This window comes from Pongo abelii, chromosome 1 (genome assembly GCF_028885655.2).
Source record: "Pongo abelii isolate AG06213 chromosome 1, NHGRI_mPonAbe1-v2.0_pri, whole genome shotgun sequence".
In the NCBI taxonomy this organism is placed as follows: Eukaryota; Metazoa; Chordata; class Mammalia; order Primates; family Hominidae; genus Pongo; species Pongo abelii.
The window spans coordinates 206,876,581-206,903,848 of record NC_071985.2 but is presented as its reverse complement, the minus strand read 5'-3'; the positions used below and the strand labels follow the sequence as shown (position 1 = coordinate 206,903,848).

The 27,268-nt window shown below is 48.0% G+C and overlaps 1 protein-coding gene across 2 annotated transcripts in view; it reads left to right on the top strand.

Moving 5' to 3' along the window:
- The window catches only part of ARID1A (AT-rich interaction domain 1A), an 88,092-nt gene extending 62,172 nt beyond the window's left edge, over positions 1-25,920 (top strand). Inside the window, exons 5-20 of one of the 2 annotated variants that reach the window (XM_024249900.3) lie at positions 4,618-4,858; positions 5,147-5,236; positions 5,915-6,082; positions 6,765-7,077; positions 10,043-10,188; positions 10,279-10,388; positions 11,611-11,820; positions 14,930-15,137; positions 16,302-16,434; positions 16,615-16,790; positions 17,162-17,312; positions 17,396-17,530; positions 17,615-17,711; positions 18,141-19,032; positions 19,388-19,518; positions 22,831-25,920. In XM_024249900.3, the coding sequence (XP_024105668.2) occupies positions 4,618-4,858; positions 5,147-5,236; positions 5,915-6,082; positions 6,765-7,077; positions 10,043-10,188; positions 10,279-10,388; positions 11,611-11,820; positions 14,930-15,137; positions 16,302-16,434; positions 16,615-16,790; positions 17,162-17,312; positions 17,396-17,530; positions 17,615-17,711; positions 18,141-19,032; positions 19,388-19,518; positions 22,831-24,564 (4,935 nt within the window). In that variant the 3' untranslated portion in view covers positions 24,565-25,920. The remainder of the gene's footprint in view (positions 1-4,617; positions 4,859-5,146; positions 5,237-5,914; positions 6,083-6,764; positions 7,078-10,042; positions 10,189-10,278; positions 10,389-11,610; positions 11,821-14,929; positions 15,138-16,301; positions 16,435-16,614; positions 16,791-17,161; positions 17,313-17,395; positions 17,531-17,614; positions 17,712-18,140; positions 19,033-19,387; positions 19,519-22,830) is intronic. The other variant, XM_009233312.4, reaches the window with a different exon arrangement.
- Positions 25,921-27,268: the final 1,348 nt, after the last annotated feature.

Below are 27,268 nucleotides of genomic sequence, written 5' to 3'. Positions count from 1 at the left end.
GCACCTGGCCAACATATAATTTTTCAAAGCAATTTGAACTGAACCAAGTTCTCGTCTGACGGATGGATCCTTGATTCCTATTCTGTTCTGAAATACACTTCTTTTTCCTGTAAGCAGGAAAGTTCTTATTACCAGAAGCTGGCAGTTTGATAAGGAATGGAGACTGTAGGAAGGAGTGGATGAGGGAACTTTCTGGTCCCTAAAACAGAGCATTGAGCTGTGGAATTTGCTATAGACTGTAGGGCCTAACGAGTGCTTCTTGAGACCCTTTCTACTTACAGTGGCTCTCCTTGTCATCTTGCTGCGTCTTTTAGTTTGTTCTTGGCTCAGAGGCTAGATGTCCGTGGTATAACTTAGCCACCAAAACAGGGATGGGGCTGGGCACAGTGACTCATGCCTATCATATCAGGAGTTTGGGAGGCCAGTGTGGGAGGACGGAGCCCAAGAGTTTGAGACCACCCTGGGCAACATGGCAGAATCCCTTCTCTACACACGCACGCACGCACGCACGCACGCACACACACACACACACACACACACACGGTGGCGCCTGCCTGTACACACACATACAGAGCCAGATGTGGTAGTGCGTGTCTGTAGTCCCAGCTACTCAGGAGGCTGAGGTAAGAGGATCACTTGAGCTGGGCAGGTTGAGGCTGTAGGGAGCTGGCATCATGCCAGTGTACTGCAGCCTGGGGTAACAGAGTGAGACCCTGTCTCAAAAAAGAAAAAAAAAAGAAAAGGAAGAACCAAGGATGTAATCCCTCTTATCTTGGGATTAACATGGGGCTCTTCATAGCTCCAAGTACTTCAGTCCTTCGAGAAAGGAAGATGTCCTTTGCTGTTACCTCGTGGTTGGCCTCTTGAAATCATTCTATGCTGGAACGAATTCTCATTGCATTTTTAAAGTATGCTATGGCATACCTGGCCTACTTCTTACCAACAAGAAAGCTAGCATTTTCTTTTTTTTTTTTTTTTAATTTCTGAAGTATTTATTGATCATTCTTGGGTGTTTCTCGGAGAGGGGGATATGGCAGGGTCATAGGATAATAGTGGAGAGAAGGTCAGGAGATAAACACATGAACAAAGGTCTCTGGTTTTCCTAGGCAGAGGACCCTGCGGCCTTCTGCAGTGTTTGTGCCCCTGAGTACTTGAGATTAGGGAGTGGTGATGACTCTTAAAGAGCATGCTGCCTTCAAGCATCTGTTTAACAAAGCACATCTTGCACCACCCTTAATCCATTTAACCCTGAGTTGACACAGCACATGTTTCAGAGAGCAGGGGGCTGGGGGAAAGGCCATAGATCAACAGCATCCCAAGGCAGAAGAATTTCTCCTAGTCAGAACAAAATGGAGTCTCCTATGCCCACCCCTTTCTACACAGACACAGCAACAATCTGATCTCTCCTTCCTTTCCCCACACTTCCTCCCCTTCTCTTCAACAAAACCGCCATCGTCCTCATGGCCGGCTCCCGATGGTCGCTGTCTCTTCGGAGCTGTTGGGTACACCTCCCAGACAGGGCAGCCGGGCAGAGGCGCTCCTCACCTCCCAGACAGGGCGGCTGGGCAGAGGCGCCCCTCGCTTCCCAGACGGGGCCGCCCGGGCAGAGGCGCTCCTCAGTTCCTCCCAGACTGGGTGGCAGCCGGGCAGAGGCGCTCCTCACCTCCCAGACGGGGCGGCCGGGCAGAGGCGCTCCTCCCTTCCCAGACGGAGTGGCCAGGCAGAGGCGCTCCTCACCTCCCAGACGGGGCGGCCGGGCAGAGGCGCTCCTCACTTCCCAGAGTGGGCGGCCGGGCAGAGGCGCTCCTCACTTCCCAGAGTGGGCGGCCGGGCAGAGGCGCTCCTCACTTCCCATAGGGGGTGGCAGCCGGGCAGAGGCGCTCCTCACTTCCCAGATGGGGCAGCTGGGCAGAGGTGCTCCTCACTTCCTCCCAGACGGGGTGGCGGCCAGGCAGAGGCGCTCCTCACTTCCTCCCAGACGGGGTGGCGGCCAGGCAGAGGCGCTCCTCACCTCCCAGACGGGGCGGCCGGGCAGAGGGGCTCCTCACATCCCAGACGATGGGCGGCCAGGCAGAGACGCTCCTCACTTCCTAGACGGGGTGGCGGTGGGGCAGAGGCTGTAATCTTAGCACTTTAAGAGGCCAAGGCAGGAGGCTGGTAGGTGGAGGTTGCAGAGAGCCGAGATCACACCACTGCACTCCAGCCTGAGCACCATTGAGCATTGAGTTAGCGAGACTCCGTCTGCAATCCCAGCACCTCGGGAGGCCGCGGCAGGCAGATCACTCGAGGCCAGGAGCTGGAGACCAGCCCGGTCAACACGGCGAAACCCCGTCTCCACCAAAAATACAAAAACCATTCAGGCGTGGCGGTGCGCGCCTGCAATCCCAGGCACTCGGCAGGCCAAGGCAGGAGAGTCACAGGAGCCCGAGGCAGGGAGGTTGCAGCAAGCCGAGATCCCGGCAGTACAGTCCAGCTTCGGCAACAGAGGGAGACCGAAAAAAGAAGGAGAGGGAGACCGAAAAAAGAGGGGAGAGGGAGAGAGAGGGAGAGGGGGAGGGGGAGGGGGAGGGAGAGGGAGAGGGAGAGGGAGAGCGAAAGCTAGCATTTTCTGACTTCTCAGCTAACATGGAAAGCTAGACACAGGCACAAATACACACCTACCTACCTGCCTTCAGAGCAAACTTTGTCTCCGAGAGCTCAGCAGAAATGCTCCCAGCCTAGTGAGGTACCCAAGTGGTTTGTGGAAGGTCCACCCAGCTTGGATACTTGAAGGAGAGCCTAAAAGCTGCCCTCTGACCTCCAGTGTTACTGTCAGATCTTAGGGTCAAAGTCACTTTCAGCCGATCTTTCCAGGGTGAGCTTGTTTGTGTGAGCAGGAATAGACTCAAATCAAACCAACTTGGATCTCTTCCTCCTTGAGATGTGTGGTGTTTTCGGTTTTGTTTTTGTTTGTTTGTTTGTTTGTTTGTTTTTGAGATGGTGTTTCGCTTCATTACCTATGCTGGAGTGCAGTGGTACAATCTCGGCTCACTACAGCCTCCTCCTCCTGGGCTTAAGTTATTCTCCCACCTCAGCCTCCCAAGTAGCTGGGACTACAGCTGCACACCACCACACCTGGCTTATTTTGGGGGTATTTTTAGTAGAGACAGGGTTTCGCCATGTTGCCCACGCTGGTCTCGAACTCCTGGGCTCAAGTGATCTGCCCACCTCAGCCTCCCAAAAGGCTGGGACTACAGGCATGAGCCACTGCGCGTGGCCCGGTGTATTTCTTTAAGAGAACTCTTTTCTTTACCATGTAAGTATCAGGGTTTTCATCCTTCAATTACAGTTAGTTCCCAGCCTGAAGTAATGTTGCTAGAGAATGAATATGGGGCAGGGGATGGAGTTAGAGTGCATTTGCTGGGGTGAATATTTTTCATATTGAGCTCCTGTTTGCTAATACTGGAGTTTGTTGACCTACAGTGAACTCTTTATTGATTAACTCAAGACAAGCAAAGCCTACAAATAAATACCAAGTTCTCACTGTAAAACATAAAAGCTGGGGAAAAAAAACAGAATTTGTTCAATTGGCAAACATTTGTTGATTACTGTTATAGACCAGGTGTTAGGAGTGTAGTCCCAGACCTTCTTGGCAGTTAAGAAATTGTCTTTCTCATCCAGTGTCTCTCTTTCTTACCTCCTACCCCTTATGTTGCAAAGTATAGTGACTTGGAGTGAGTCCTTGGCAAATGGAGGCTATGATAATCTATAATAATAATCATCATTGTAATATGTAATAGAAGGAGAGGGGATCTATAAATGTTTCCCAAACTTGTTAACATTCTCTTGTAGCTCCTGGTGCCATCCTGGCAGCATTTTGTAAAGTTTTGCTATTAGAAAAGAACTAAAGCCTCACTGAAATAGTTGCTTTCTTATGACTGTAGAAGTTATGACTGGGAAAGAAGACGAAAGTGCTAGATCTGCTTCTGAGGGGATAGAACAGGAGTCAGCAAAACTCAGTCACACCATTGTTCGTATATTGTCTGACTACTATTGCACTATAGTGTCAGAGTTGAGTAGTTTTGAAGGAGGCTTTATGGCCCACAAAGGTCTAATATATATTCCACCTGGTCCTTAACAGAGTTTGCCATATGTAAGTTATAGTATGATGACTAGGGCCGGGCGCAATGGCTCATGCCTATAGTCCCAGCACTTTGGGAGGCCAAGGAGGGTGGATCACCTGAGGTCGGGAGTTTGAGACCAGCCTGACCAACATGGAGAAAACCCGTCTCTACTAAAAATACAAAAATTTAGCCGGGCGTGGTGGCGCTTGCCTGTAATCCCAGCCACTCGGGAGGCTGAGGCAGGAGAATTGCTTGAACCTGGGAGGCAGAGGTTGCGATGAGCCGAGACATGCCGTTGCACTCCAGCCTGGGCAACAAGAGTGAAACTCTGTCTCAAAAAAAAAAAAAAAAAAAAAAAAGTTTTTTTAATAAAAATAGTATCATGACTAAAGAACGTGTGTGATGTATTTGCTCTTGGTTATTTAAGGAAAATGCTAAGCAAGTAGTAGGATTATTGAAAGTAGAATCTTTCTGCCTAATATTACTAATCCATGTTCTTATATATATGTTCTAGGATCTATCTGGTTCAATAGATGACCTCCCCATGGGGACAGAAGGAGCTCTGAGTCCTGGAGTGAGCACATCAGGGATTTCCAGCAGCCAAGGAGAGCAGAGTAATCCAGCTCAGTCTCCTTTCTCTCCTCATACCTCCCCTCACCTGCCTGGCATCCGAGGCCCTTCCCCGTCCCCTGTTGGCTCTCCCGCCAGTGTTGCTCAGTCTCGCTCAGGACCACTCTCGCCTGCTGCAGTGCCAGGTACCCTCAAAGTGCTGGGCTTTAGGGAGAGGGAAAGGTGACTGCCCCCAGTAATATTAAGGAGCCCTAGTCTTCCACTGGCAGAGAAAGCATCTCTGGCTCATGCCTGCATAGTTTCCCCTTAGCATTTGGAGAAGGAGATTGGAACCTGTTGGCTGGATCTCTTTGTGTGTGATACTGGGAGGTACTTGGCCTCTTCATGAGCCATTTCTAGCTCTGAATTGACTTCCTAGTTAGAATTCCCAGGCTTAGCCATGATATGCTTATGTTGTTCTTTGTCTGGAGCAGGCAACCAGATGCCACCTCGGCCACCCAGTGGCCAGTCGGACAGCATCATGCATCCTTCCATGAACCAATCAAGCATTGCCCAAGATCGAGGTGAGAGCCTGGGTGTTGGGGACGGGCAGGGAGCTAGGGCAGACATTTGAGTGCCCTATGTAGTAGCTTTTGGAGAGCTGTTTGACCATGAAGCTTAGACCAATCCCTGTAGCAAATTGTTTTTATATTCTTTAAAAGTTGACATAATAATTGTACTTATTTATGGGGTACATAATGATGTTTCAATAGATATAACATATAGTGATCAGATCAGGGTAATTAGCAGATATATAATCTCAAACACTTATTACTTCTTTGTGCTGAGACCCAGCAGCAAATTGTGAAGTTAGAGTGGGCTTGGCCATGTTAGTGTCTCCATTTCTCAGTACTTGTCTGTGTTTTGATGGTTGCCCCCTTACATTTTGCCTCATTTGGTCGGCAGTTGCTGAAGACTCAACATTCGATCTTCACTCATTAAGTCATTCATTTTGGTTTTTGTCATTGTTCTTTGTCTTTTCAAACCTCCATTTAGTAGAAACAGTTGGCATGCCCTGGTTAATTGTTTATGTCACTCTGAAGGTGCCTAAAATGACACACCACTATATAGAAAATCAGATAGAGACTCCATGCAAGTGGCTGCTAAAGAAAATGTAGATGGTAAAGTCCCAGGATAAGGATGGAGAGCATTTGTTCGCATTGTATAAAGCTAATAACTATATGGATACTACCCACAAATAGGTTATATGCAGAGGAACCCCCAGATGCCCCAGTACAGTTCCCCCCAGCCCGGCTCAGCCTTATCTCCGCGTCAGCCTTCCGGAGGACAGATACACACAGGCATGGGCTCCTACCAGCAGAACTCCATGGGGAGCTATGGTCCCCAGGGGGGTCAGTATGGCCCACAAGGTCAGTATACTACCCAGTTAGGAGTAGATAGGTGTGAGAGGAGAAAACAGTTCCTTGTCTGATATGTTGCCATCTAGCTTGTAACCTTGTGAGAGAAGGGCTGTCCTTTGCCTTTAATCCACCCAGCCCAGGCCCTGAAGTAGGGCAAGGCAAGATTCCATTTGTCTCCACTTATTTTGTCACCATGAGAAAGTCTTTCAATTTCACTGAGCCTCTGTTTCATTTATAAAAATGGAGATTAGGTGTTTACTCCACCATTGAGCACAGACAATTTATACATGGTAGCTATTGGTTATTATTATTTTTTTATTATTTTTAGTGAATAAGTCATAATGGAATAGATCTTTGCTCAAAATGGCAGCCCTAGGCCGATCAAAAGTTGAGAATCTTACACAGAGCATGGAAATAGAAAGGAAGTTATCTTCTTCTGGAAGTTGAAATGCCTGTGTGGCAGCAAAGCCAGCCTTGCTCTGTGCTGCCTTTAAGATGGAGGGGATAACTGACCTGCCTTTACATGCTTCTGGCATCCCCCACTTTTTTCTCATGGCGATAAAGACTACTATGAAGTTGATCTCTTTCCTAACCAAAATATTGAATGACATTGTTTGGTGTTCTAGAGTTGAGAGATATTAGTGAGTTGCTAGTGAGTGACTAACCAAGTCTTCTCTTCCTCCACTCCCAGGTGGCTACCCCAGGCAGCCAAACTATAATGCCTTGCCCAATGCCAACTACCCCAGTGCAGGCATGGCTGGAGGCATAAACCCCATGGGTGCCGGAGGTCAAATGCATGGACAGCCTGGCATCCCACCTTATGGCACACTCCCTCCAGGGAGGATGAGTCACACCTCCATGGGCAACCGGCCTTATGGCCCTAACATGGCCAATATGCCACCTCAGGTTGGGTCAGGGATGTGTCCCCCACCAGGGGGCATGAACCGGAAAACCCAAGAAACTGCTGTCGCCATGCATGTTGCTGCCAACTCTATCCAAAACAGGTAAGGCCTGGGAAGCAGAGAGGGTGTCAGTGCAAGAAAATGTATTATAGACCCACTCAGATTATTGAGATGCTTTTGGACCTAAACCAGGGGGGAAAAATGGGTGTGTGTGTATGAAGTGTTAATTCTTACATACCTTAGGTGGGTCTGAAATTTCACGTGACTAAACATCATATGTAAAGAGCTTTATAAAAGACAGGTTTTTGGCCAGGCGTGGCGGCTCACGCCTGTAATCCTAGCACTTTAGGAGGCCAAGGCGGGCAGATCATGAGGTCAGAAATCGAGACCAGCCTGACCAACATGGTGAAACCCCGTCTGTACTAAAAATACAAAAATTAGCTGGGCATGGTGGCGCACGCCTGTAATCCCGGCTGTCGGGAGGCTGAGGCAGGAGAATCGCTTGAACCCAGGAGGAGGAGGTTGCAGTGAGCCAAGATTGCACCACTGCACTCCAGCGTGGGCGACAGAGCAAGACTGTCGGGAAAAAAAAAAGGGTTTTGTGGGGTGTTTTGTTTTGTTTTGGGGTCTTTTGAGACAGGGCCTTGCTCTGTTCCGCAGGCTGAATTGCAGTGGCATGACCACAGTTCACTGCAGCCTCGACCTCCCAGACTCAAGTGATCCTCCCACCTCAGCCTTCTGAGTAGTTGGGACTACAGGCACACACCACCACACCCGGCTAATTTTTTTTTATTTTTTATTTTTATTTATTTATTTATTTATTTATTCAGAGACAGTCTCACTCTGTTGCCCAAGCTGGAGTGTAATGGCGCACTTTCAGCTCACTGCAACCTCTGCTTTCCAGGTTCAAGCAATTCTCCTGCCTCAGCCTCCCAAGTAGCTGGTATTACAGGTACCCGCCACCATGCCCTGCTAATTTTTATATTTTTAGACTGGGTTTCACCATGTTAGCCAGGCTGGTCTCAAACTCCTGACCTCAAGTGAGCTGCCTGCCTTGGCCTCCGAAAGTGCTGGGATTACGGGCATGATCCACCATGCCCAGCCTTTTTTTTTTAATAGAGATGGGGTCTCACTATGTTGCCAGGGCTAAAGACTGCTTATTTTGATGTGCAAAATAAGTGTTCAGAGTAGGTGGTTTAACTTCTATCAGTCAACTTTTTGGTTTCCAAAAGGATTCTTTATGATACATATGTCTTGGATCTTTGGTGTTAGAAATAGCAAATGGTAAGCTTGTGGTTTGCCATTTCTCCTACTGTTTTATGTGGTCCTGTGTGTTGACTCTGGTGCTAGAGTGCAGAAGGCTCATGTGATTAGGTTTAACGACTTCTTTAGCCACTAAGTCTTACTGAGTTGTTGATGAACCAAGGTAGAATAGGGTGATTGACTATAAAGAGGTGGATTTGGTAGAACTTCAGAATGGTGGAAGTGCAAAGTTTGCATTAGGCCCCTCAAGAAATGATGCAAAGCCACCTCTGGGTGCTATGCTGAGGGTTCCAGTCTGGTTGGGATTTAGCATGACAAAAAGTGGTACAGTTCAGCATTTCATCTATGCCTTTTGCCACAGACAGGGCCCTTAAATGGAAATACAACTTGACTTTGGAGGTGGCTTTGAGGAAGGCAATACTTAAAGGACACAGCAGGGCTCTGCTTCAAAGAATTGTACCCTTTGAAATTGAGCTATTGTGGCCGGGTGCGGTGGCTCACTCTTGTAATCCTAGCACTTTGGGAGGCTGAGGCAGGTGGATCACCTGAGATCAGAAGTTCAAGACCAGCCTGCCCAGCATGGCGAAACCCCATCTCTACTAAAAATACAAAAAAATAGCCAGGCATGGTGGCGGGTGCCTGTAATCCCAGCTACTCACGAGGCTGAGGCAGAATTGCTTGAACCTGGGAGGAGGAGGTTGCAGTGAGCCGAGATCGTGCCATTGCACTCCAGCCTGGGAGATAAGAGTGAAACTCCATCTCAAAAAAAAAAATAAAAAATGGCCGGGCACGGTGGCTCACCCCTGTAATCCCAGCATTTTGGGAGGCTGAGGCAGGCAGATAACGAGGTCAGGACATCGAGACCATCCTGGCTAATACGGTGAAACCCTGTCTCTACTAAAAGTACAAAAAATTAGCCGGGCGTGGTGGCGGGTGCCTTTAGTCCCAGCTACTCGGAAGGCTGAGGCAGGAGAATGGCATGAACCTGGGAGGCGGAGCTTGCAGTGAGCTGAGATCGCGCCACTGCTCTCCAGCCTGGGCAACAGAGTGAGACTCCATCTCAAAAAAAAAAAAAAAAAAAAAAATTGAACTATTGTTTGCTATCTAGAGCTTGAACTCTCTTAGTATCTTTCACGGGAGGTAGAAGATAAGAAAATCTGGGTGTTGGCCGGGCTCGGTGGCTCATGCCTGTAATCCCAGCACTTTGGGAAGCCGAGGCAGGTGGATCACCTGAGGTCAGGAGTTCAAGACCAGCCTGACCAACATGGAGAAAGCCCGTCTCTACTAAAAATACAACATTAGCCAGGTGTGGTAGTACATGCCTGTAATCCCAGCTACTCGGGAGGCTGAGAAAGGAGAATTGCTTGAACCTGGGAGGCGGAGGTTTCAGTGAGCCGAGATTTTGCCATCGCACCCCAGCCTGGGCAACAAGAGTGAAACTCTGTCTCAAAAAAAAAAAAAAAGAAAGAAAATCTGGGTGTTAGCTAGACATGGTGGTGCATGCCTCATAGTCTTAGGCACTCAGGAGGCTGAGGAAGGCAGATTGTTTGAGCTCAGGAGATCATAGCAGTAAGCTATGATCACACCACTGCACTCCAGCCAGGGTGCCAGAGCAATAACCTGTCTCAAGAAAATAAATTAAAGAAAAATAATATCTGGATGTTGCATAGTTCTAGTTTTGGGGACCCATAAATGTTTTCCTTTTAATCTTTACTAGATGATCACACAGCTTTATTTGGCTCAAGTTCAAGTCTAAAAGCTCAGAGTCTAACCTTTGTCTCTCACTTTCCATCTTCTTCCTTAGGCCACCAGGCTACCCCAATATGAATCAAGGGGGCATGATGGGAACTGGACCTCCTTATGGACAAGGGATTAATAGTATGGCTGGCATGATCAACCCTCAGGGACCCCCATATTCCATGGGTGGAACCATGGCCAACAATTCTGCAGGTAAGTGCTAGTCATTCTCACTAGGGATTTCTTCAAGAGTCACATCACAGCTAAACTTACTGGACTTGGGAATTTTTTTCTCTTTTACAGGGATGGCAGCCAGCCCAGAGATGATGGGCCTTGGGGATGTCAAGTTAACTCCAGCCACCAAAATGAACAACAAGGCAGATGGGACACCCAAGACAGAATCCAAATCCAAGGTAGCGGTTTTTGTCTTGACTCCTTTCAACTTTGTGTCCTATCTTTTTCAGTGATAGGAAGGAAAAACAAAAGAGAGTGACAAGATCCCAGCCTTTTATGACACTGGACTAGATAGTCTCTGAAAAAGCTGCTGTTGCCTCCTCTTATCATGAAGGGTCCCAGAATAATAGCTCAGTGAGTTGGGTCTCTGTTGGTCTAAAGGATCCTGGTAAATAACATAATATTCTCACAGCTGTTTGTTATGGGGGAAATGCCAGACCCTGCAGCATCAAACTCTCTGTACTGTTTGGCTGGTGCCCTCTGTGAAACCGTGCCTCCTGTACTCAAGCATTGATAGATGGGGTGTGCCATGGGCAACTAGTTGCTCTTCTCTTCCTAAACCTTACTCATAGCAGCAGGAATGGTACCCTGTGTTCTGTAAAGAAGGAGATAAGGCAGATGAGGCTTGAGTCCTTGGCGTCCCTTAGGGTGGTCCTGAGTGTGCTGTTAGGCTGTGCGGTAGTAAAGGGTCCTACTCAGCATTTGGGTCATTTGAAATATTTCTGTCCTTGGCCATACCTCACTTTCCCTGTCTATATACATAGGGAAAATAAAAATCATAGCTGTTACTTCCTGTAAGTCTTCACCTCTGGCTCCCAGCCCTTTTGACCACCTTCCTGTCTTGTACAGGATGATATCCAAAGCCCTTCAACCAGGTGGGAAACCCTTCCTTTGTTTAGAAGAGGCAAAGAGTTTCTTTTCATTTTAGTCCATCCCATTGCCTCAAGATCATGTTGTGAGTTTTTCAATTTCTCTAAAACATAGTACCTAAGTATGTTCAGGCTCCTGGGTAGTAGTGTGGGAGCAGTAGTGGCTTTGATGTCAGGTGGACAAGGATTTGATATTCAGCCTGCCGCTTAAAAGCTGTGAGATCTTAGGCTTTGCCTCCTGGTGCCTGCTTCCTTATCTTTAAAAATGGGGATAATTTTATAATACCTAATATATAAAGGCATCTAGCACAGCACCCAATACATAACATATATTCAGTGTTAGCTTCCTTCCTTTATAGAAAAAAAAATTTGGTTCTCTTTTGGCCCTTCAACCTTATGAAGGTAGGGCAGGTGTTAGTGACCACCCCAGAGTAAGAAGCTTTAACACTGCTCCAGTCAAGAGACTTCTGAGACCCTTAGCATAGGCTTTGAATCTGACCCATTCCTATGAATTTTGACCTGAACCTTCCAGAAATCCAGTTCTTCTACTACAACCAATGAGAAGATCACCAAGTTGTATGAGCTGGGTGGTGAGCCTGAGAGGAAGATGTGGGTGGACCGTTATCTGGCCTTCACTGAGGAGAAGGCCATGGGCATGACAAATCTGCCTGCTGTGGGTAGGAAACCTCTGGACCTCTATCGCCTCTATGTGTCTGTGAAGGAGATTGGTGGATTGACTCAGGTGAGTGGGCGCCTGACACTTGACTGCCCCTGTGGTTTCCACTAACCCCTTTCTAGGTACTCACTGGCTTCACGTGGTACCATGCATCCCACAGGGACATCATCCTCTCCTGCTTTCTGAGTCGAATATTGATAGACCGGGGAGCACAGGTTTCCCAGAAGATAAGGCAGGAAGCAGAGACCTCCCTGGTAGTATGAGGTATTAGCAGTAAGTTTACCATGTATCTAGGGTCCCACTGAGGTGTAAAGCTAGAGAAAGTCTGTGGGCATTCTGATTCCATGGGAGGCAATTTGGCATAGTAGCAAAGACAGGATTTGGAGAGATGGTCCTGGTTTTGAATCCCTTCTTGGCCACTTATAACATATATGACCTTAAGGTGTGTAACCACTCTGAACCTTAATTTCCTTATTTGTAAAATACAAACAGTATGTAACAGTATATAATCCACTAGACTGTCAAAAGTTAGAAATAACTTTGGCTATCAGCAAGGTTTCTGCCACATAAATCGGCCTGCAAGATGGTACAGAGGCAGCCAGAGTAGAAGTAGATCTTCCCATTCCTGGAAGCTTCCCAATAGAGATAGGATTTCAGGAACTGCTTAGTAGAAATAGTTTATAATAAAGGAAGAAGTAGTAGGAAATTATGTGTTTAGTTATTCTGTATGGGAAACTTAAATGAAAACCTGAATTGGACACCACCCAGAGCTTGCGCCTACTCTGATACCTTACAATTTTGTAGACTCAGCCCAGGAGGCAAACAGGTGAGGCAGCACAGACAGACAGCAGACTGTGCCTTGCAGACTTCCCTCCTGTGTGTGTTCTGTAGTCACCAGACCAGAAGTCTGCTGTTGGATCAGTTTGTGGCTGAGCTCGGGGAGGCGTGGCAGGGAGGGACTTATTCCAAACCTTCTAAATCAGAAGAGGAAAACAGCTGTCACCAGCAGAAAAGAAAGTGGTTGGAATGAAGCCAGCCAACAGTCAGTTATGAATTCCTTCTCCCTTCAGGCTTTATTCCCCTCCCCCACAAAGGAAAACAAAACAAAACAAGACACGTGCATACTGCCACATAACTGGCATGAGAAGCAAAGCCACGGAAGGCTTTTGAGGTGACTCCATGCATATTCCTGCCATTCTCCCTGATACTCAGATCTCATAGTCCAGCCTTCCCTGCCTATAGGGAAAGGGAGCATTGGGTTAGGTTTCGCTCACTTCTGATTGGGTGGGCTTCAGGGTTCACCGAACCTAGGATGAGGTACAGAGAGAATTCTAATGCCTGAGCCTGCCTTCCAGATTGCAAAAGGATGCAAACCTTTAAAATGCCATGATTGTAATTGAACTTTCATAAAGACAGTGATAATTCAGGGGCAAAAAAGAGTGCTATTTATAAGTTAGTTTGTGAAGGCTCCAAGAAAGCAAAGCTGAATCTTGAGCTTATCTAAAGGATTAGTAGGGTTTAGGTGGAAGAGTGGCCAATCCAGTAGACTGGCCTAGATGCCACGGAGATGGGAGAGAGTCTGGATATTTCCCACCAAGGCCATCTCCAACCATGAAGACTTAGCTCAGGTGTTACCCACTCTAAGAAGTATTCCGAGTCACCTCTGCCCCTCTAGGTTGTCTCCCCTCTGTGCCTCTTTAAACTCTTCTTTCTAGTATCTTGGGTACCATATCAGCAGACATTACAACCTATTGAACTTCCTTTGTGTATAGGGACTCGAAAACTCTTGTTCCCAGGCCTTGGGGGAACAGGCTTACCATATGGTAGATGAATAATCATAAGAATACATTGAAGAAGGAGACCTGTCCAGCTAGAGCAGAAAGACTAATTGTAGGGAGCATCTGGGGAATGGGCTTGGTCAATGTGCCCTGAAGCTGAGGGAAGGAGGCAGAACTGTAGGTTGGCTGCTGGGGAGGTACAAAAGTCATAATAAGGCCCTGGGCCAGGCACAGTGGCTCACACCTGTAATCCCAGCACTTTGGGAGGCCGAGACGGGAGGATCATCTGAGGTCAGGAGTTTGAGACCAGCCTGGCCAACATGGCCAAACCTTGTCTCTACTAAAAATATAAAAATCAGTGGGGTGTGGTGACAGGCACCTGTGGTCCCACTACTTGGGAGGCTAAGGCAGGAGAATCGCTTGAACCCGGGAGGCGGAGGTTGCAGTGAGCCGAAATGGCGCCACTACACTCCAGCCTGGGTGACAGAGTGAGACTCTGTCTCTAAATAAATAAGACCCTGAACACCCGGACCATCAGGACAGTGACTGGTAAGGGAAAGGGACCTGTGGTTATTTGTCGATGAGATATGTAGGGGAGTAGTGGCAGAAGAATGTCAAATTTGCAGGGAGCCACCACCCCAAGAAAAAAAATCAGATGTGTAAATCCCCAGTTTGACAAAGCAAGTCAAGCAGGGTGGTCATTGATATTATCATGAGTCTCCATTTTATAAAATGTTAGTTTTTATTAGTGCATCTAAAATAGGATTTAGGGCTAGGCACGGTGGCTCACGCCTGTAATCCCAGCACTTTGGGAGGCTGAGGCGGGTAGATGACTTGAGGCCAGGAGTTTGAGACCAGCCTGATCAACATGGTGAAACCCCGTCTCTACCAAAAATACAAAAATTAGCCAGGCGTGGTGGTGCACGCCTGTAATCCCAGCTACTCAGGAGGCTGAGATAAGAGAATCGCTTGAGCCCGGGAGGCAGAGGTTACAGCGAGCCAAGATCGCACCACTGCACTCCAGCCTAGGCGACAGAGCGAGATTTATTTTTTCTGTCTCAAAAATAAATAAATAGGATTTAGATATCCAGATGATTTGTACACCACTTTTCAGCAGCGTACTAAAAAACCGGACTCTGAATTCTGTTCCAGTAGTAATGTGAAATTTGCCCTGTTGTGAATAAGCACAGTCTGATAGTTGCAGTGGAACATCCTGAGGGTAAAATGAAGCCAGCTGCAGATTTAACACTATCCACCAAGCAAGATTAACTTTTTCAATTGTCTAAGAACTGTGATTCTACAAAGATGAATACCTTACAGCCTGATGGGGCTTGGGGCTTATGGGCAGGAAAACCAGGTGGTAGATATACCCTGACTCCTTTGGTTTGGTTATACAGGTCAACAAGAACAAAAAATGGCGGGAACTTGCAACCAACCTCAATGTGGGCACTTCAAGCAGTGCTGCCAGCTCCTTGAAAAAGCAGTATATCCAGTGTCTCTATGCCTTTGAATGCAAGATTGAACGGGGAGAAGACCCTCCCCCAGACATCTTTGCAGCTGCTGATTCCAAGAAGTCCCAGCCCAAGATCCAGCCTCCCTCTCCTGGTAAGGATGGGGTTAGTGGCCCCACCAAGGCTGAGAGGACCTGTTGCCCTAGCCTCTTATTCAGGATATGAATAAGAGGCTTATCCAACAGGCTATGCCAAGGATCTGTGCTCTGCCTTGCCCTACCACAGGGTTTAACAGGTTGGCTGACTAGAGAGTGGGCAGTGAAAACTCCCTTGGGAGGTACTCTGCGGCAGCCCTTAAGTTTTAATTTTTGTTGTGCAGCTGGCAACTTGCCAAATGTTTGTAAACTGTTGGAGGGGCACAAGAGGAGTTGGGGGAACTGATAAATGGCAGCAAGGCAGGGCCATCTGGGAGCCTTGGCCCATTGATGTCAGCACCTTAGAATGCAGCTCAGACTAGAGCCCTGAATTCCCCAGGGAGCTGAGATGGTAATGAATGGGAAGGAGGGAGTGGGGAAGGGATATGAATGGAACTCCCTGATGGGAGTGTCTCTGCTCACCCTCCTTTCTGAGAGGAGGCTGAGGCCTAGGGTGAGCCTGGAGAGGGAAGAAGGCCAGGGTTCCTGGAAGGTGGGTGTAAACACATGTGCCCTGGCGTTGACCTCTGAGGGTGTAATGAGTGCCTGAGATGACTCATCAGCTGGGGAGGCCTCAGCAGTGGGATATCTACTGCTGGGAATGGTAACTATTGGAAACATTAATTACTAGTAGTTTTGTACTCATCAGCTTAGAAGAACATTTGAAGTTGAGAGGTGACACCATGCTGGATGCTTTAGAACAGGAGCTCCTAGACTCCTAAAATGCATCCCAGATTTGGGACCCCCTCCCCACCCGGGATTTGGGAGGCTCTGACTGGAGCTCATGCACCAGCATTACAGGGTTTAGTAGGTTAGACAAGGTCCTTTGGAGGAGTGAAGAGAAATAGCCAGGGAAGCTGGCAATGACTCAGGGAATCACCAGCATGGTGATGTCATGGCCACATCACTCCTCTTTTCTACATGTAAAACAAAAAGAGCTACAAAACCCTCAAATTCCCATCTTTATGACCTGGCCTTGTAGATCCTCTGCTAAGAAGGGTGATCAGGCTTTAAAGGCCTTAGGAGGAACTTTCCCAAAGAGATTCTGGGTCATTCGTGTGTTTGTGTGAGAGTTAAACACTGTCATGCCAAGCAAACTGCTCAACTTGTATCTCTGTCCACAGCGGGATCAGGATCTATGCAGGGGCCCCAGACTCCCCAGTCAACCAGCAGTTCCATGGCAGAAGGAGGAGACTTAAAGCCACCAACTCCAGCATCCACACCACACAGTCAGATCCCCCCATTGCCAGGCATGAGGTAAGGCCAAGAGCCGGGGCAGATGGCTGGGAGGATGGCTGAAGATAAGTGCATGGGAACTCCTTGCAGCCCAAGGGTGGTCCTTGCCTCTGCCTTCCCAGCCAGTGACTCCTGCGTGTCCTTTGTTATATTGGAGGAATTGGTTTATTTGTGGTTTACTTGGTTTTCCTCACTCTGGAGCAGGAGCAATTCAGTTGGGATCCAGGATGCCTTTAATGATGGAAGTGACTCCACATTCCAGAAGCGGAATTCCATGACTCCAAACCCTGGGTATCAGCCCAGTATGAATACCTCTGACATGATGGGGCGCATGTCCTATGAGCCAAATAAGGATCCTTATGGCAGCATGAGGAAAGGTGACTGATCTGATTGCTATTTGAACTTGTGCTCGTAAAGACAGGGCCAGTGAAATGGGGAGAAAATCTTTGGAGTGGCTCAGAGTGCTTGTGGAGCCATCCTCTGAGATAATGCATTTCCTGCCCTAACTACCCCTCTTCATCCTTACCTCCTTTCTTGTCTTCTCCTTGGCTTCACCTTGTCATCCCTTAACAAGTACATGCTTTTCGCTGGTTGGGGCCTCTTTAGATCTCTGTTTTGAACTTGTCTGGAAAACAATGAGATCACACCTGAACTCTGAAGAGGGCCTGGGTCTTTGGACCAGGCAAAGGGTAGATTACCAGGCTTGCCAACTTACCAGTTTGTTCACTGCTTGCTTTTCTACGCTCAGCTCCAGGGAGTGATCCCTTCATGTCCTCAGGGCAGGGCCCCAATGGCGGGATGGGTGACCCCTACAGTCGTGCTGCCGGCCCTGGGCTAGGAAATGTGGCGATGGGACCACGACAGCATTATCCCTATGGAGGTCCTTATGACAGAGTGAGGTAAGCATGACCCCAGCTCCTGTCCACTCCTCCAGCACCCTGAAGCTATAGTGGGCTCAATCTGCCTCTCCAATTTTGTTTAGGACGGAGCCTGGAATAGGGCCTGAGGGAAACATGAGCACTGGGGCCCCACAGCCGAATCTCATGCCTTCCAACCCAGACTCGGGGATGTATTCTCCTAGCCGCTACCCCCCGCAGCAGCAGCAGCAGCAGCAACGGTGAGTAAAGCCTGGTCTTGGTGCTGCTGTGGATTGGGCTTCGCCACTGCCCACCCTGATCCTGTGTTTCTTTGCCTCCTGTAGACATGATTCCTATGGCAATCAGTTCTCCACCCAAGGCACCCCTTCTGGCAGCCCCTTCCCCAGCCAGCAGACTACAATGTATCAACAGCAGCAGCAGGTGAGGAGGGTAGCTGGGAATGGACTGGCATGCAGGTTCACCTTGAAAGCTGGTTAGTAAACTAATCTAACGTGTTGAAGTCTAAGAAGCTCACTTTAGATATTTTGGCATTCTTCTCTCACCTGACTGGCCAGTCCTGCCTGAAGAGCCAAATCCTCAATCTCTTCTCTATTTGGAGTTGGAAGGGGCTAGAAATAGACCTTATTTTGATTTTTAGGTTTTGTATATTTTTCTACTTAAGCAAGGGAAGGGAAGAAAGAGTGGTGGTTGCTTTTGGAAACAACTTCAAAAGATAATTTGTTAAGGTGATTCCCATTTTTCTTGGAGTCTGTGTCCACCAAGCATCTGGTTGTAGCCATCTTGGCATCTGTGGGCTTTATGTCCCTGAGTGCAGAGTATTAACTTCCCCTCTGCTTGTCTCTGCCTTAGAATTACAAGCGGCCAATGGATGGCACATATGGCCCTCCTGCCAAGCGGCACGAAGGGGAGATGTACAGCGTGCCATACAGCACTGGGCAGGGGCAGCCTCAGCAGCAGCAGTTGCCCCCAGCCCAGCCCCAGCCTGCCAGCCAGCAACAAGCTGCCCAGCCTTCCCCTCAGCAAGATGTGTACAACCAGTATGGCAATGCCTATCCTGCCACTGCCACCGCTGCTACTGAGCGCCGACCAGCAGGCGGCCCCCAGAACCAATTTCCATTCCAGTTTGGCCGAGACCGTGTCTCTGCACCCCCTGGCACCAATGCCCAGCAAAACATGCCACCGCAAATGATGGGCGGCCCCATACAGGCATCAGCTGAGGTTGCTCAGCAAGGCACTATGTGGCAGGGGCGTAATGACATGACCTATAATTATGCCAACAGGCAGAGCACGGGCTCTGCCCCCCAGGGCCCCGCCTATCATGGCGTGAACCGAACAGATGAAATGCTGCACACAGATCAGAGGGCCAACCACGAAGGCCCGTGGCCTTCCCATGGCACACGCCAGCCCCCATATGGTCCCTCTGCCCCTGTGCCCCCCATGACAAGGCCCCCTCCATCTAACTACCAGCCCCCGCCAAGCATGCAGAATCACATTCCTCAGGTATCCAGCCCTGCTCCCCTGCCCCGGCCAATGGAGAACCGCACCTCTCCTAGCAAGTCTCCATTCCTGCACTCTGGGATGAAAATGCAGAAGGCAGGTCCCCCAGTACCTGCCTCGCACATAGCACCTGCCCCTGTGCAGCCCCCCATGATTCGGCGGGATATCACCTTCCCACCTGGCTCTGTTGAAGCCACACAGCCTGTGTTGAAGCAGAGGAGGCGGCTCACAATGAAAGACATTGGTAAGGAGATCTTCCTCATTCGATTGCCTAATCTGCCCCTTTCCGTCTTGTCCATTGTTCCCTCCACCTTACTATTCTGGATGACGTTGAATCTGGTCCAGTGTTGACTAAAATAGAACCAAAGAACTTTGGAAAAGGAAGAAATAAGCTAACTTAAGGTTTTCCTTCATTGCCATGCAATGAAGTCCTAGACAGACAGCTTAGAAGCCATGAGGGGCTGGTGTGTTTCATCTCCCAGACAGAAACTGCCTTCCACCTTGTGTTATCTTCAGAGTAGCTTCACTGATGGGCAGCCCTGGGGGTGCCTCCAGCCAACCTGGGCTTGGTGGATGGACGACATGGAGGTTTATTTCAGGAACCCCGGAGGCATGGCGGGTAATGATGTCCCTCAAGTCTGGTCTCCTGGCAGAGAGCACATGGGCATTAGATACCATCAACATCCTGCTATATGATGACAACAGCATCATGACCTTCAACCTCAGTCAGGTGAGTATCGGTGCCTGGGGAAGATTGAGAGGGTTTGGGATCTTCTTAGCGTAGACAATGGGAATGTCTCATCTTTAGCCACCGTGGTCTTTCTCTTTCTCTCTTGTAGATATCTTCCATGCCAGTACTTTGCTTCCTTTGCCTCTGGGCACGGGCCCAGGATTTTGAGAGCAATAATAATTTGTTTACATGATAACCTTAACACAGGACTGACTTTGAAAGGAATTTGGGAGACACTTTGTGGTATTAGTAAGAATGCAGATTCTATTGATGCCAGTGGGGACACCACATTTTGTAGAAGAATCTGTGTTTTTTTAATAGAGACGAGGTCTCACTATGTTGCCTAGGTTCATGAACTCCTGAGTTAAGTGATCCTCCCAAAGTGCTAGGATTACAGGCATGAGCCACCAGGCCCAGCCTGAATCTGTGGTCAAATTTTTATCAGTGAGCAGAGTATGTTTTTTCCATTTTTCCCTTTCTTCTCTGAACAGTAGGGGCCTTTGTTGATCCCAGTTTCCTTAGATGTAGAGTGGATGGGGGATTTGGTGGTTTAACAATACTCTCTCTTTTTTTTTTTTTTTGAGACGGAGTCTCTCTGTCGCCCAGGGCTGGAGTGCAGTGGCGCTATCACGGCTCACTGCGACTTCCACCTCCTGGGTTCACGCCATTCTCCTGCCTCAGTCTCCCAAGTAGCTGGGACTACAGGCGCCCGCCACCACGCTTAGCTAATTTTTTGTGTTTTTAGTAGAAATGGGGTTTCACTGTGTTAGCCAGGATGGTCTCGATCTCCTGACCTCGTGATCCACCTGCCTCAGCCTCCCAAAGTGCTGGTATTACAGGCGTGAGCGACCGCGCCCGGCCCTACAACATTGTCAAAAAGCTGATTCTTCAGACCCACCCTCCATAGGATGTGCACACTAGTGGAGGTGCTGGAAAGAGTTTGTGCTGCATCATCCTACTCTTTTTCTTTTGATCATCTTTAGTACCTACCAACCTGTATATCAAGGAGCTGACTTATTAATAGTTACCATTTATTGTGCTCTTATTTTGTGCCAGGTCCTTAATATTTTGTTTCATGTCATCCTAGCAACAGCCCTCAGAGACAGGAGATATGGCTATTTAGGGATGAGTAAATAGGCTCAGAGTCTTATCCTTGTTGAGGTTCACATAGCTGTCAGTAGAATCTATCTGATTCCTAAGCCTGATTATTTCCATTGCATAATATTGCCTACCATGAGAAAGGAAAAATTTTGATAGAGCATTTTTCGTATGCCAGGTATTTGATATCTCCCATTTACACCTCAGAACAACCCTGTAAAGTTTGGGAATTTTTATCATTTTATACAGCTACTTCCTGGAAAAGCCAGAATTTTTTTTTTTTAAGAGACTCTGGCACCTAGGCTGGAGTGTAGTAGTGCCCTCATGGCTCGCTGCAGCCTCAAACTCCTGGGCTCAAGCGATCCTCTTGCCTCAGTCTCCTTAGTAGCTGGGACTACAGGCAAATGCCACCATGTCCAGCTATTTATTTATTTTGAGACAGGGTCTCCATTACTCAAGCTAGAGTGCAGTGGTGCAATCACAGCTCACTGCAGTCTCAACTTCCGAGGCTCAGGTGATCCTCCCACCTCAGCTTCCCAAGTGGCTGGGACTACAGGTGCGTGCCAACATGCTCATGCTCAGCTAATTTTTTTTTTTGAGAGATGAGGCTTCACCATGTTGCCCAGGCTGATCTCAAACTCCTGGGCTCAAGTGATTCACCTGCCTTAGCCTCTCAAAGTACTAGGATTACAGGTGTGAGCCACCGTTCCAGGCCCCGGCTAACTTCTTTATTTTTTGTAGAGGCAGGGTCTCACTGTGTTGCCCAGGCTGGTCTCAAACTCCTAGGCTCAAGTGATTCTCCCACTTCAACCTTCCAAAGTGTTGGGATTACTGGCTGGGCACAGTGGCTCACGCCTGTAATCCCAGCACTTCAGGAGTCTGAGGCAGGAGGATCATTTGAGGTCAGGAGTTTGAGACCAGCTGGCTAACATGGTGAAACTCTATCTCTATTAAAACTATAAAAATTAGGCTGGGTGCAGTGGCTCACGCCAGTAATCCTAGCACTTTGGAAGGCCAAGGTGGGTGGATCACTTGAGGTTAGGAGTTCAAGACCATCCTGGCCAATATGGTGAAACTCCATCTCTACCAAAAATATAAAAATTAGCCGGGCCTGGTGGCACACACCTCTAATCCCAGCTACTTGGGAGGCAGAGGCAGGAGAATCACTTTGAACCCAGGAGGCAGAGGTTGCAGTGAGCTGAGATCGCGCCACTGCACTCCAGCCTGGGCAACAGAGCGGGACTCTGTCTCAAAAAAAAAAAAAAAAAAAAAAAAAACACACTCTCACACACTAGCCCGACATGGTGGCAGGCGCCTGTAATCCCAGCTACTTGGGAGGCTAAGGCAGGAGAAAAATCGCTTGAACCCAGGAAGCGACGGCTACAGCCAACTGAGATCACACCACTATACTCCAGCCTGGATGACAGAGTGAGACTTCGTCTCAAAAAAAAAAAAAAAAAAAAAAAAAGTGTTGGGATTACAGGTGTGAGCCACTGCTTCCAGCCCCCTAGATCTAATTTGAAAGCCCTTACTCTTTTTTTCCATCTGCTCTACTGTTCAGCCAAAGATTGTGACTGGAGAGGAGTGTTTTCTTCTAGAGGTAAATAAATGGCCTGTATATTATCCAAGGTGGAATTTGGGTCTCTGTAGCGCCAGCTTGGACCAGTGTTTGGAGAGCTGAAGCCTCGTCCCACTCCTTATGTTGCAAGATCCATGGAGTTCCAGCCCCCTGGACTTGTGGGGAGCTTGGAGAAGAGAGCCATGAACATCTGCCCACATTGCATTCTCTTCTCTTAGCTTGAGTCACCATGCCTAAGCTTGGGTTCCACTTGGCAGTGAGATGGAGAGAGTGACCTAAAAGAGATAATGGCAATGACCACCAGGTTGAAAACTGGCCTGGTGAGGAAAAGCAGAAGATTGATTGGGAAAAGAGAAGGCTAAGAGATGATTGGCCCTGGTGGGTGAGGTGCAAAGCTGTTGGCTAGTTTTCTGGAGATAGGCTTACATGAAGGTAGGTTGGGCAGAAGAAAGAACTTTGTGTTGGGCATAGAAGAGATTAAGATGAACAATTTGCTCTGTGGAGAACCTTTGGGAAAGGAGCAACTCTGCCTCTCCCAACTGATACAGAAGACTTGGGGAGGTCTCTCAAGTCAAGAATTCTGTTCTTAGGCCACTTTTCTCCCTTAATTTATTTCCTGTTCTTTCTCTTTTTAGCTCCCAGGGTTGCTAGAGCTCCTTGTAGAATATTTCCGACGATGCCTGATTGAGATCTTTGGCATTTTAAAGGAGTATGAGGTGGGTGACCCAGGACAGAGAACACTACTGGATCCTGGGAGGTTCAGCAAGGTGTCTAGTCCAGCTCCCATGGAGGGTGGGGAAGAAGAAGAAGAACTTCTAGGTCCTAAACTAGAAGAGGAAGAAGAAGAGGAAGTAGTTGAAAATGACGAGGAGATAGCCTTTTCAGGCAAGGACAAGCCAGCTTCAGAGAATAGTGAGGAGAAGCTGATCAGTAAGTTTGACAAGCTTCCAGTAAAGATCGTACAGAAGAATGACCCATTTGTGGTGGACTGCTCAGATAAGCTTGGGCGTGTGCAGGAGTTTGACAGTGGCCTGCTGCACTGGCGGATTGGTGGGGGGGACACCACTGAGCATATCCAGACCCACTTCGAGAGCAAGACAGAGCTGCTGCTTTCCCGGCCTCATGCACCCTGCCCACCAGCCCCTCGGAAGCATGTGACAACAGCAGAGGGTACGCCAGGGACAACAGACCAGGAGGGGCCCCCGCCTGATGGACCTCCAGAAAAACGGATCACAGCCACTATGGATGACATGTTGTCTACTCGGTCTAGCACCTTGACCGAGGATGGAGCTAAGAGTTCAGAGGCCATCAAGGAGAGCAGCAAGTTTCCATTTGGCATTAACCCAGCACAGAGCCACCGGAACATCAAGATCCTAGAGGACGAACCCCACAGTAAGGATGAGACCCCACTGTGTACCCTTCTGGACTGGCAGGATTCTCTTGCCAAGCGCTGCGTCTGTGTCTCCAATACCATTCGAAGCCTGTCATTTGTGCCAGGCAATGACTTTGAGATGTCCAAACACCCAGGGCTGCTGCTCATCCTGGGCAAGCTGATCCTGCTGCACCACAAGCACCCAGAACGGAAGCAGGCACCACTAACTTATGAGAAGGAGGAGGAACAGGACCAAGGGGTGAGCTGCAACAAAGTGGAGTGGTGGTGGGACTGCTTGGAGATGCTCCGGGAAAACACCTTGGTTACACTCGCCAACATCTCGGGGCAGTTGGACCTATCCCCATACCCCGAGAGCATTTGCCTGCCTGTCCTGGACGGACTCCTACACTGGGCAGTTTGCCCTTCAGCTGAAGCCCAGGACCCCTTTTCCACCCTGGGCCCCAATGCCGTCCTTTCCCCGCAAAGACTGGTCTTGGAAACCCTCAGCAAACTCAGCATCCAGGACAACAATGTGGACCTGATTCTGGCCACACCCCCCTTCAGCCGCCTGGAGAAGTTGTATAGCACTATGGTGCGCTTCCTCAGTGACCGAAAGAACCCGGTGTGCCGGGAGATGGCTGTGGTACTGCTGGCCAACCTGGCTCAGGGGGACAGCCTGGCAGCTCGTGCCATTGCAGTGCAGAAGGGCAGTATCGGCAACCTCCTGGGCTTCCTAGAGGACAGCCTTGCCGCCACGCAGTTCCAGCAGAGCCAGGCCAGCCTCCTCCACATGCAGAACCCACCCTTTGAGCCAACTAGTGTGGACATGATGCGGCGGGCTGCCCGCGCGCTGCTTGCCCTGGCCAAGGTGGACGAGAACCACTCAGAGTTTACTCTGTACGAATCACGGCTGTTGGACATCTCGGTATCACCGTTGATGAACTCATTGGTTTCACAAGTCATTTGTGATGTACTGTTTTTGATTGGCCAGTCATGACAGCCGTGGGACACCTCCCCCCCGTGTGTGTGTGCGTGTGTGGAGAACTTAGAAACTGACTGTTGCCCTTTATTTATGCAAAACCACCTCAGAATCCAGTTTACCCTGTGCTGTCCAGCTTCTCCCTTGGGAAAAAGTCTCTCCTGTTTCTCTTTCCTCCTTCCACCTCCCCTCCCTCCATCACCTCACGCCTTTCTGTTCCTTGTCCTCACCTTACTCCCCTCAGGACCCCACCCCACCCTCTTTGAAAAGACAAAGCTCTGCCTACATAGAAGACTTTTTTTATTTTAACCAAAGTTACTGTTGTTTACAGTGAGTTTGGGGAAAAAAATAAAATAAAAATGGCTTTCCCAGTCCTTGCATCAACGGGATGCCACATTTCATAACTGTTTTTAATGGTAAAAAAAAAAAAAAAAGAAAAAATACAAAAAAAAAATTCTGAAGGACAAAAAAGGTGACTGCTGAACTGTGTGGTTTATTGTTGTACATTCACAATCTTGCAGGAGCCAAGAAGTTCGCAGTTGTGAACAGACCCTGTTCACTGGAGAGGCCTGTGCAGTAGAGTGTAGACCCTTTCATGTACTGTACTGTACACCTGATACTGTAAACATACTGTAATAATAATGTCTCACATGGAAACAAGAGAAAACGCTGGGTCAGCAGCAAGCTGTAGTTTTTAAAAATGTTTTTAGTTAAACGTTGAGGAGAAAAAAAAAAAGGCTTTTCCCCCAAAGTATCATGTGTGAACCTACAACACCCTGACCTCTTTCTCTCCTCCTTGATTGTATGAATAACCCTGAGATCACCTCTTAGAACTGGTTTTAACCTTTAGCTGCAGCGGCTACGCTGCCACGTGTGTATATATATGACGTTGTACATTGCACATACCCTTGGATCCCCACAGTTTGGTCCTCCTCCCAGCTACCCCTTTATAGTATGACGAGTTAACAAGTTGGTGACCTGCACAAAGCGAGACACAGCTATTTAATCTCTTGCCAGACATCGCCCCTCTTGGTGCGATGCTGTACAGGTCTCTGTAAAAAGTCCTTGCTGTCTCAGCAGCCAATCAACTTATAGTTTATTTTTTTCTGGGTTTTTGTTTTGTTTTGTTTTGTTTTCTTTCTAATCGAGGTGTGAAAAAGTTCTAGGTTCAGTTGAAGTTCTGATGAAGAAACACAATTGAGATTTTTTCAGTGATAAAATCTGCATATTTGTATTTCAACAATGTAGCTAAAACTTGATGTAAATTCCTCCTTTTTTTCCTTTTTTGGCTTAATGAATATCATTTATTCAGTATGAAATCTTTATACTATATGTTCCACGTGTTAAGAATAAATGTACATTAAATCTTGGTAAGACTTTTGTGAAGCTTTTTATTGTTTTCAAGCTCAAACTTGTCGTTTTGTGGGGGGGCAGGGGGGTAGTCCTGTTTTTGCAAACCTCCTTTAGTGTGAGATCTCCCCTAAATAGTGGCATCCTGGACCCTGTCATTTATTTACTATATTCCAAAATAAGACAACCATTTATCTGGAGGCAACCTCCAACTTAATCACTTATAATACCTCTGGACTGACTCTTTTCCCTGACTCCAGACTAGATCATTCAGCCACCTTCTTGTCATCCCTGCTTGGAAGTTTACTTTGAACATGCCAAAGCTAAAATGTCCTGTCTTCCCCCACTAGAAACCTGCTTCTCCCATAGTTTCGGTTTTTTTGTTTGTGTTTTCCTTTTAGTAAATGGCAACTCCATTCTATCACTTGGCCAAAAAAATCCTTGACTTCACTTCCACATCCAATCTGTTAGCACTCTTCATAAAATAATCCTCAATCCCACACTACTGTAGTTCAAGATACTGTCATATCTTGGATTCTTGAAGTACCTCCAAATTGGCCTCCCTGCTTCTGCTTTGCCTGGTTGAACCTATTCTCAACAGAGCAACCAAAAGGACCCCTATAAAAGGTAAGTCGGATCAAACGCCTTCAGTGCTTCTGACTCAGTAAGTAAAAATCCAGACTCTTAAAAAGTGGCTTACAAGGCCCTGAGTTATCTAGCTTACCTCTACCTTTCCTGCACCATCTGTCTTGCCCATTGCTCACCCCACTGTACAGAGATGTTTCCGCCTTGGAGTCTTTGTACTTTATACTCTCACCAAGTAACTGCATGGCTCAAGTCCTCAACTGCTTCAAGTCTTTGTCCAAATATATAAGTAAGGCTTTTCCTGGTCACCTTACTTAGAATAGCAATCTCTGCCCCCCACTACGTTGCCCTTGTCTGCCTTATTTTTCCTGTTGCACTTGTTTACCGTCTGGCCTGTTGTGTGTTGTACTTACCTGTCACCTTCCACTGAAATGTAAACTGTGAGGGTGGTGGGAGGGGTGTTTTCTTCACTGCTGCATCCCCGTGCTAACACATAGCCTGGCACATAGCATCTACTTAAGTAGTAGTTGAATGACACTGTCGATGTTGGCTAGATGCAGTTGCTTTTATGAGGCTAATGTCACAATATATAGTTTCTCTGTTCACCCCCTTCCTTAGGGAAACTAGAGAAGCCTCAAGTTCCTCAGGAGAAATGAGAAGCAGAAAGAAAAAATGCTATCATTGTGGACACTTAGTGAAATTTGAAACAAGAAACAACAGTTTTCTATTGTGTACCTACTTATATTCTGGACGTAGCACATCACAATACTACAACAATCCTGTGCCT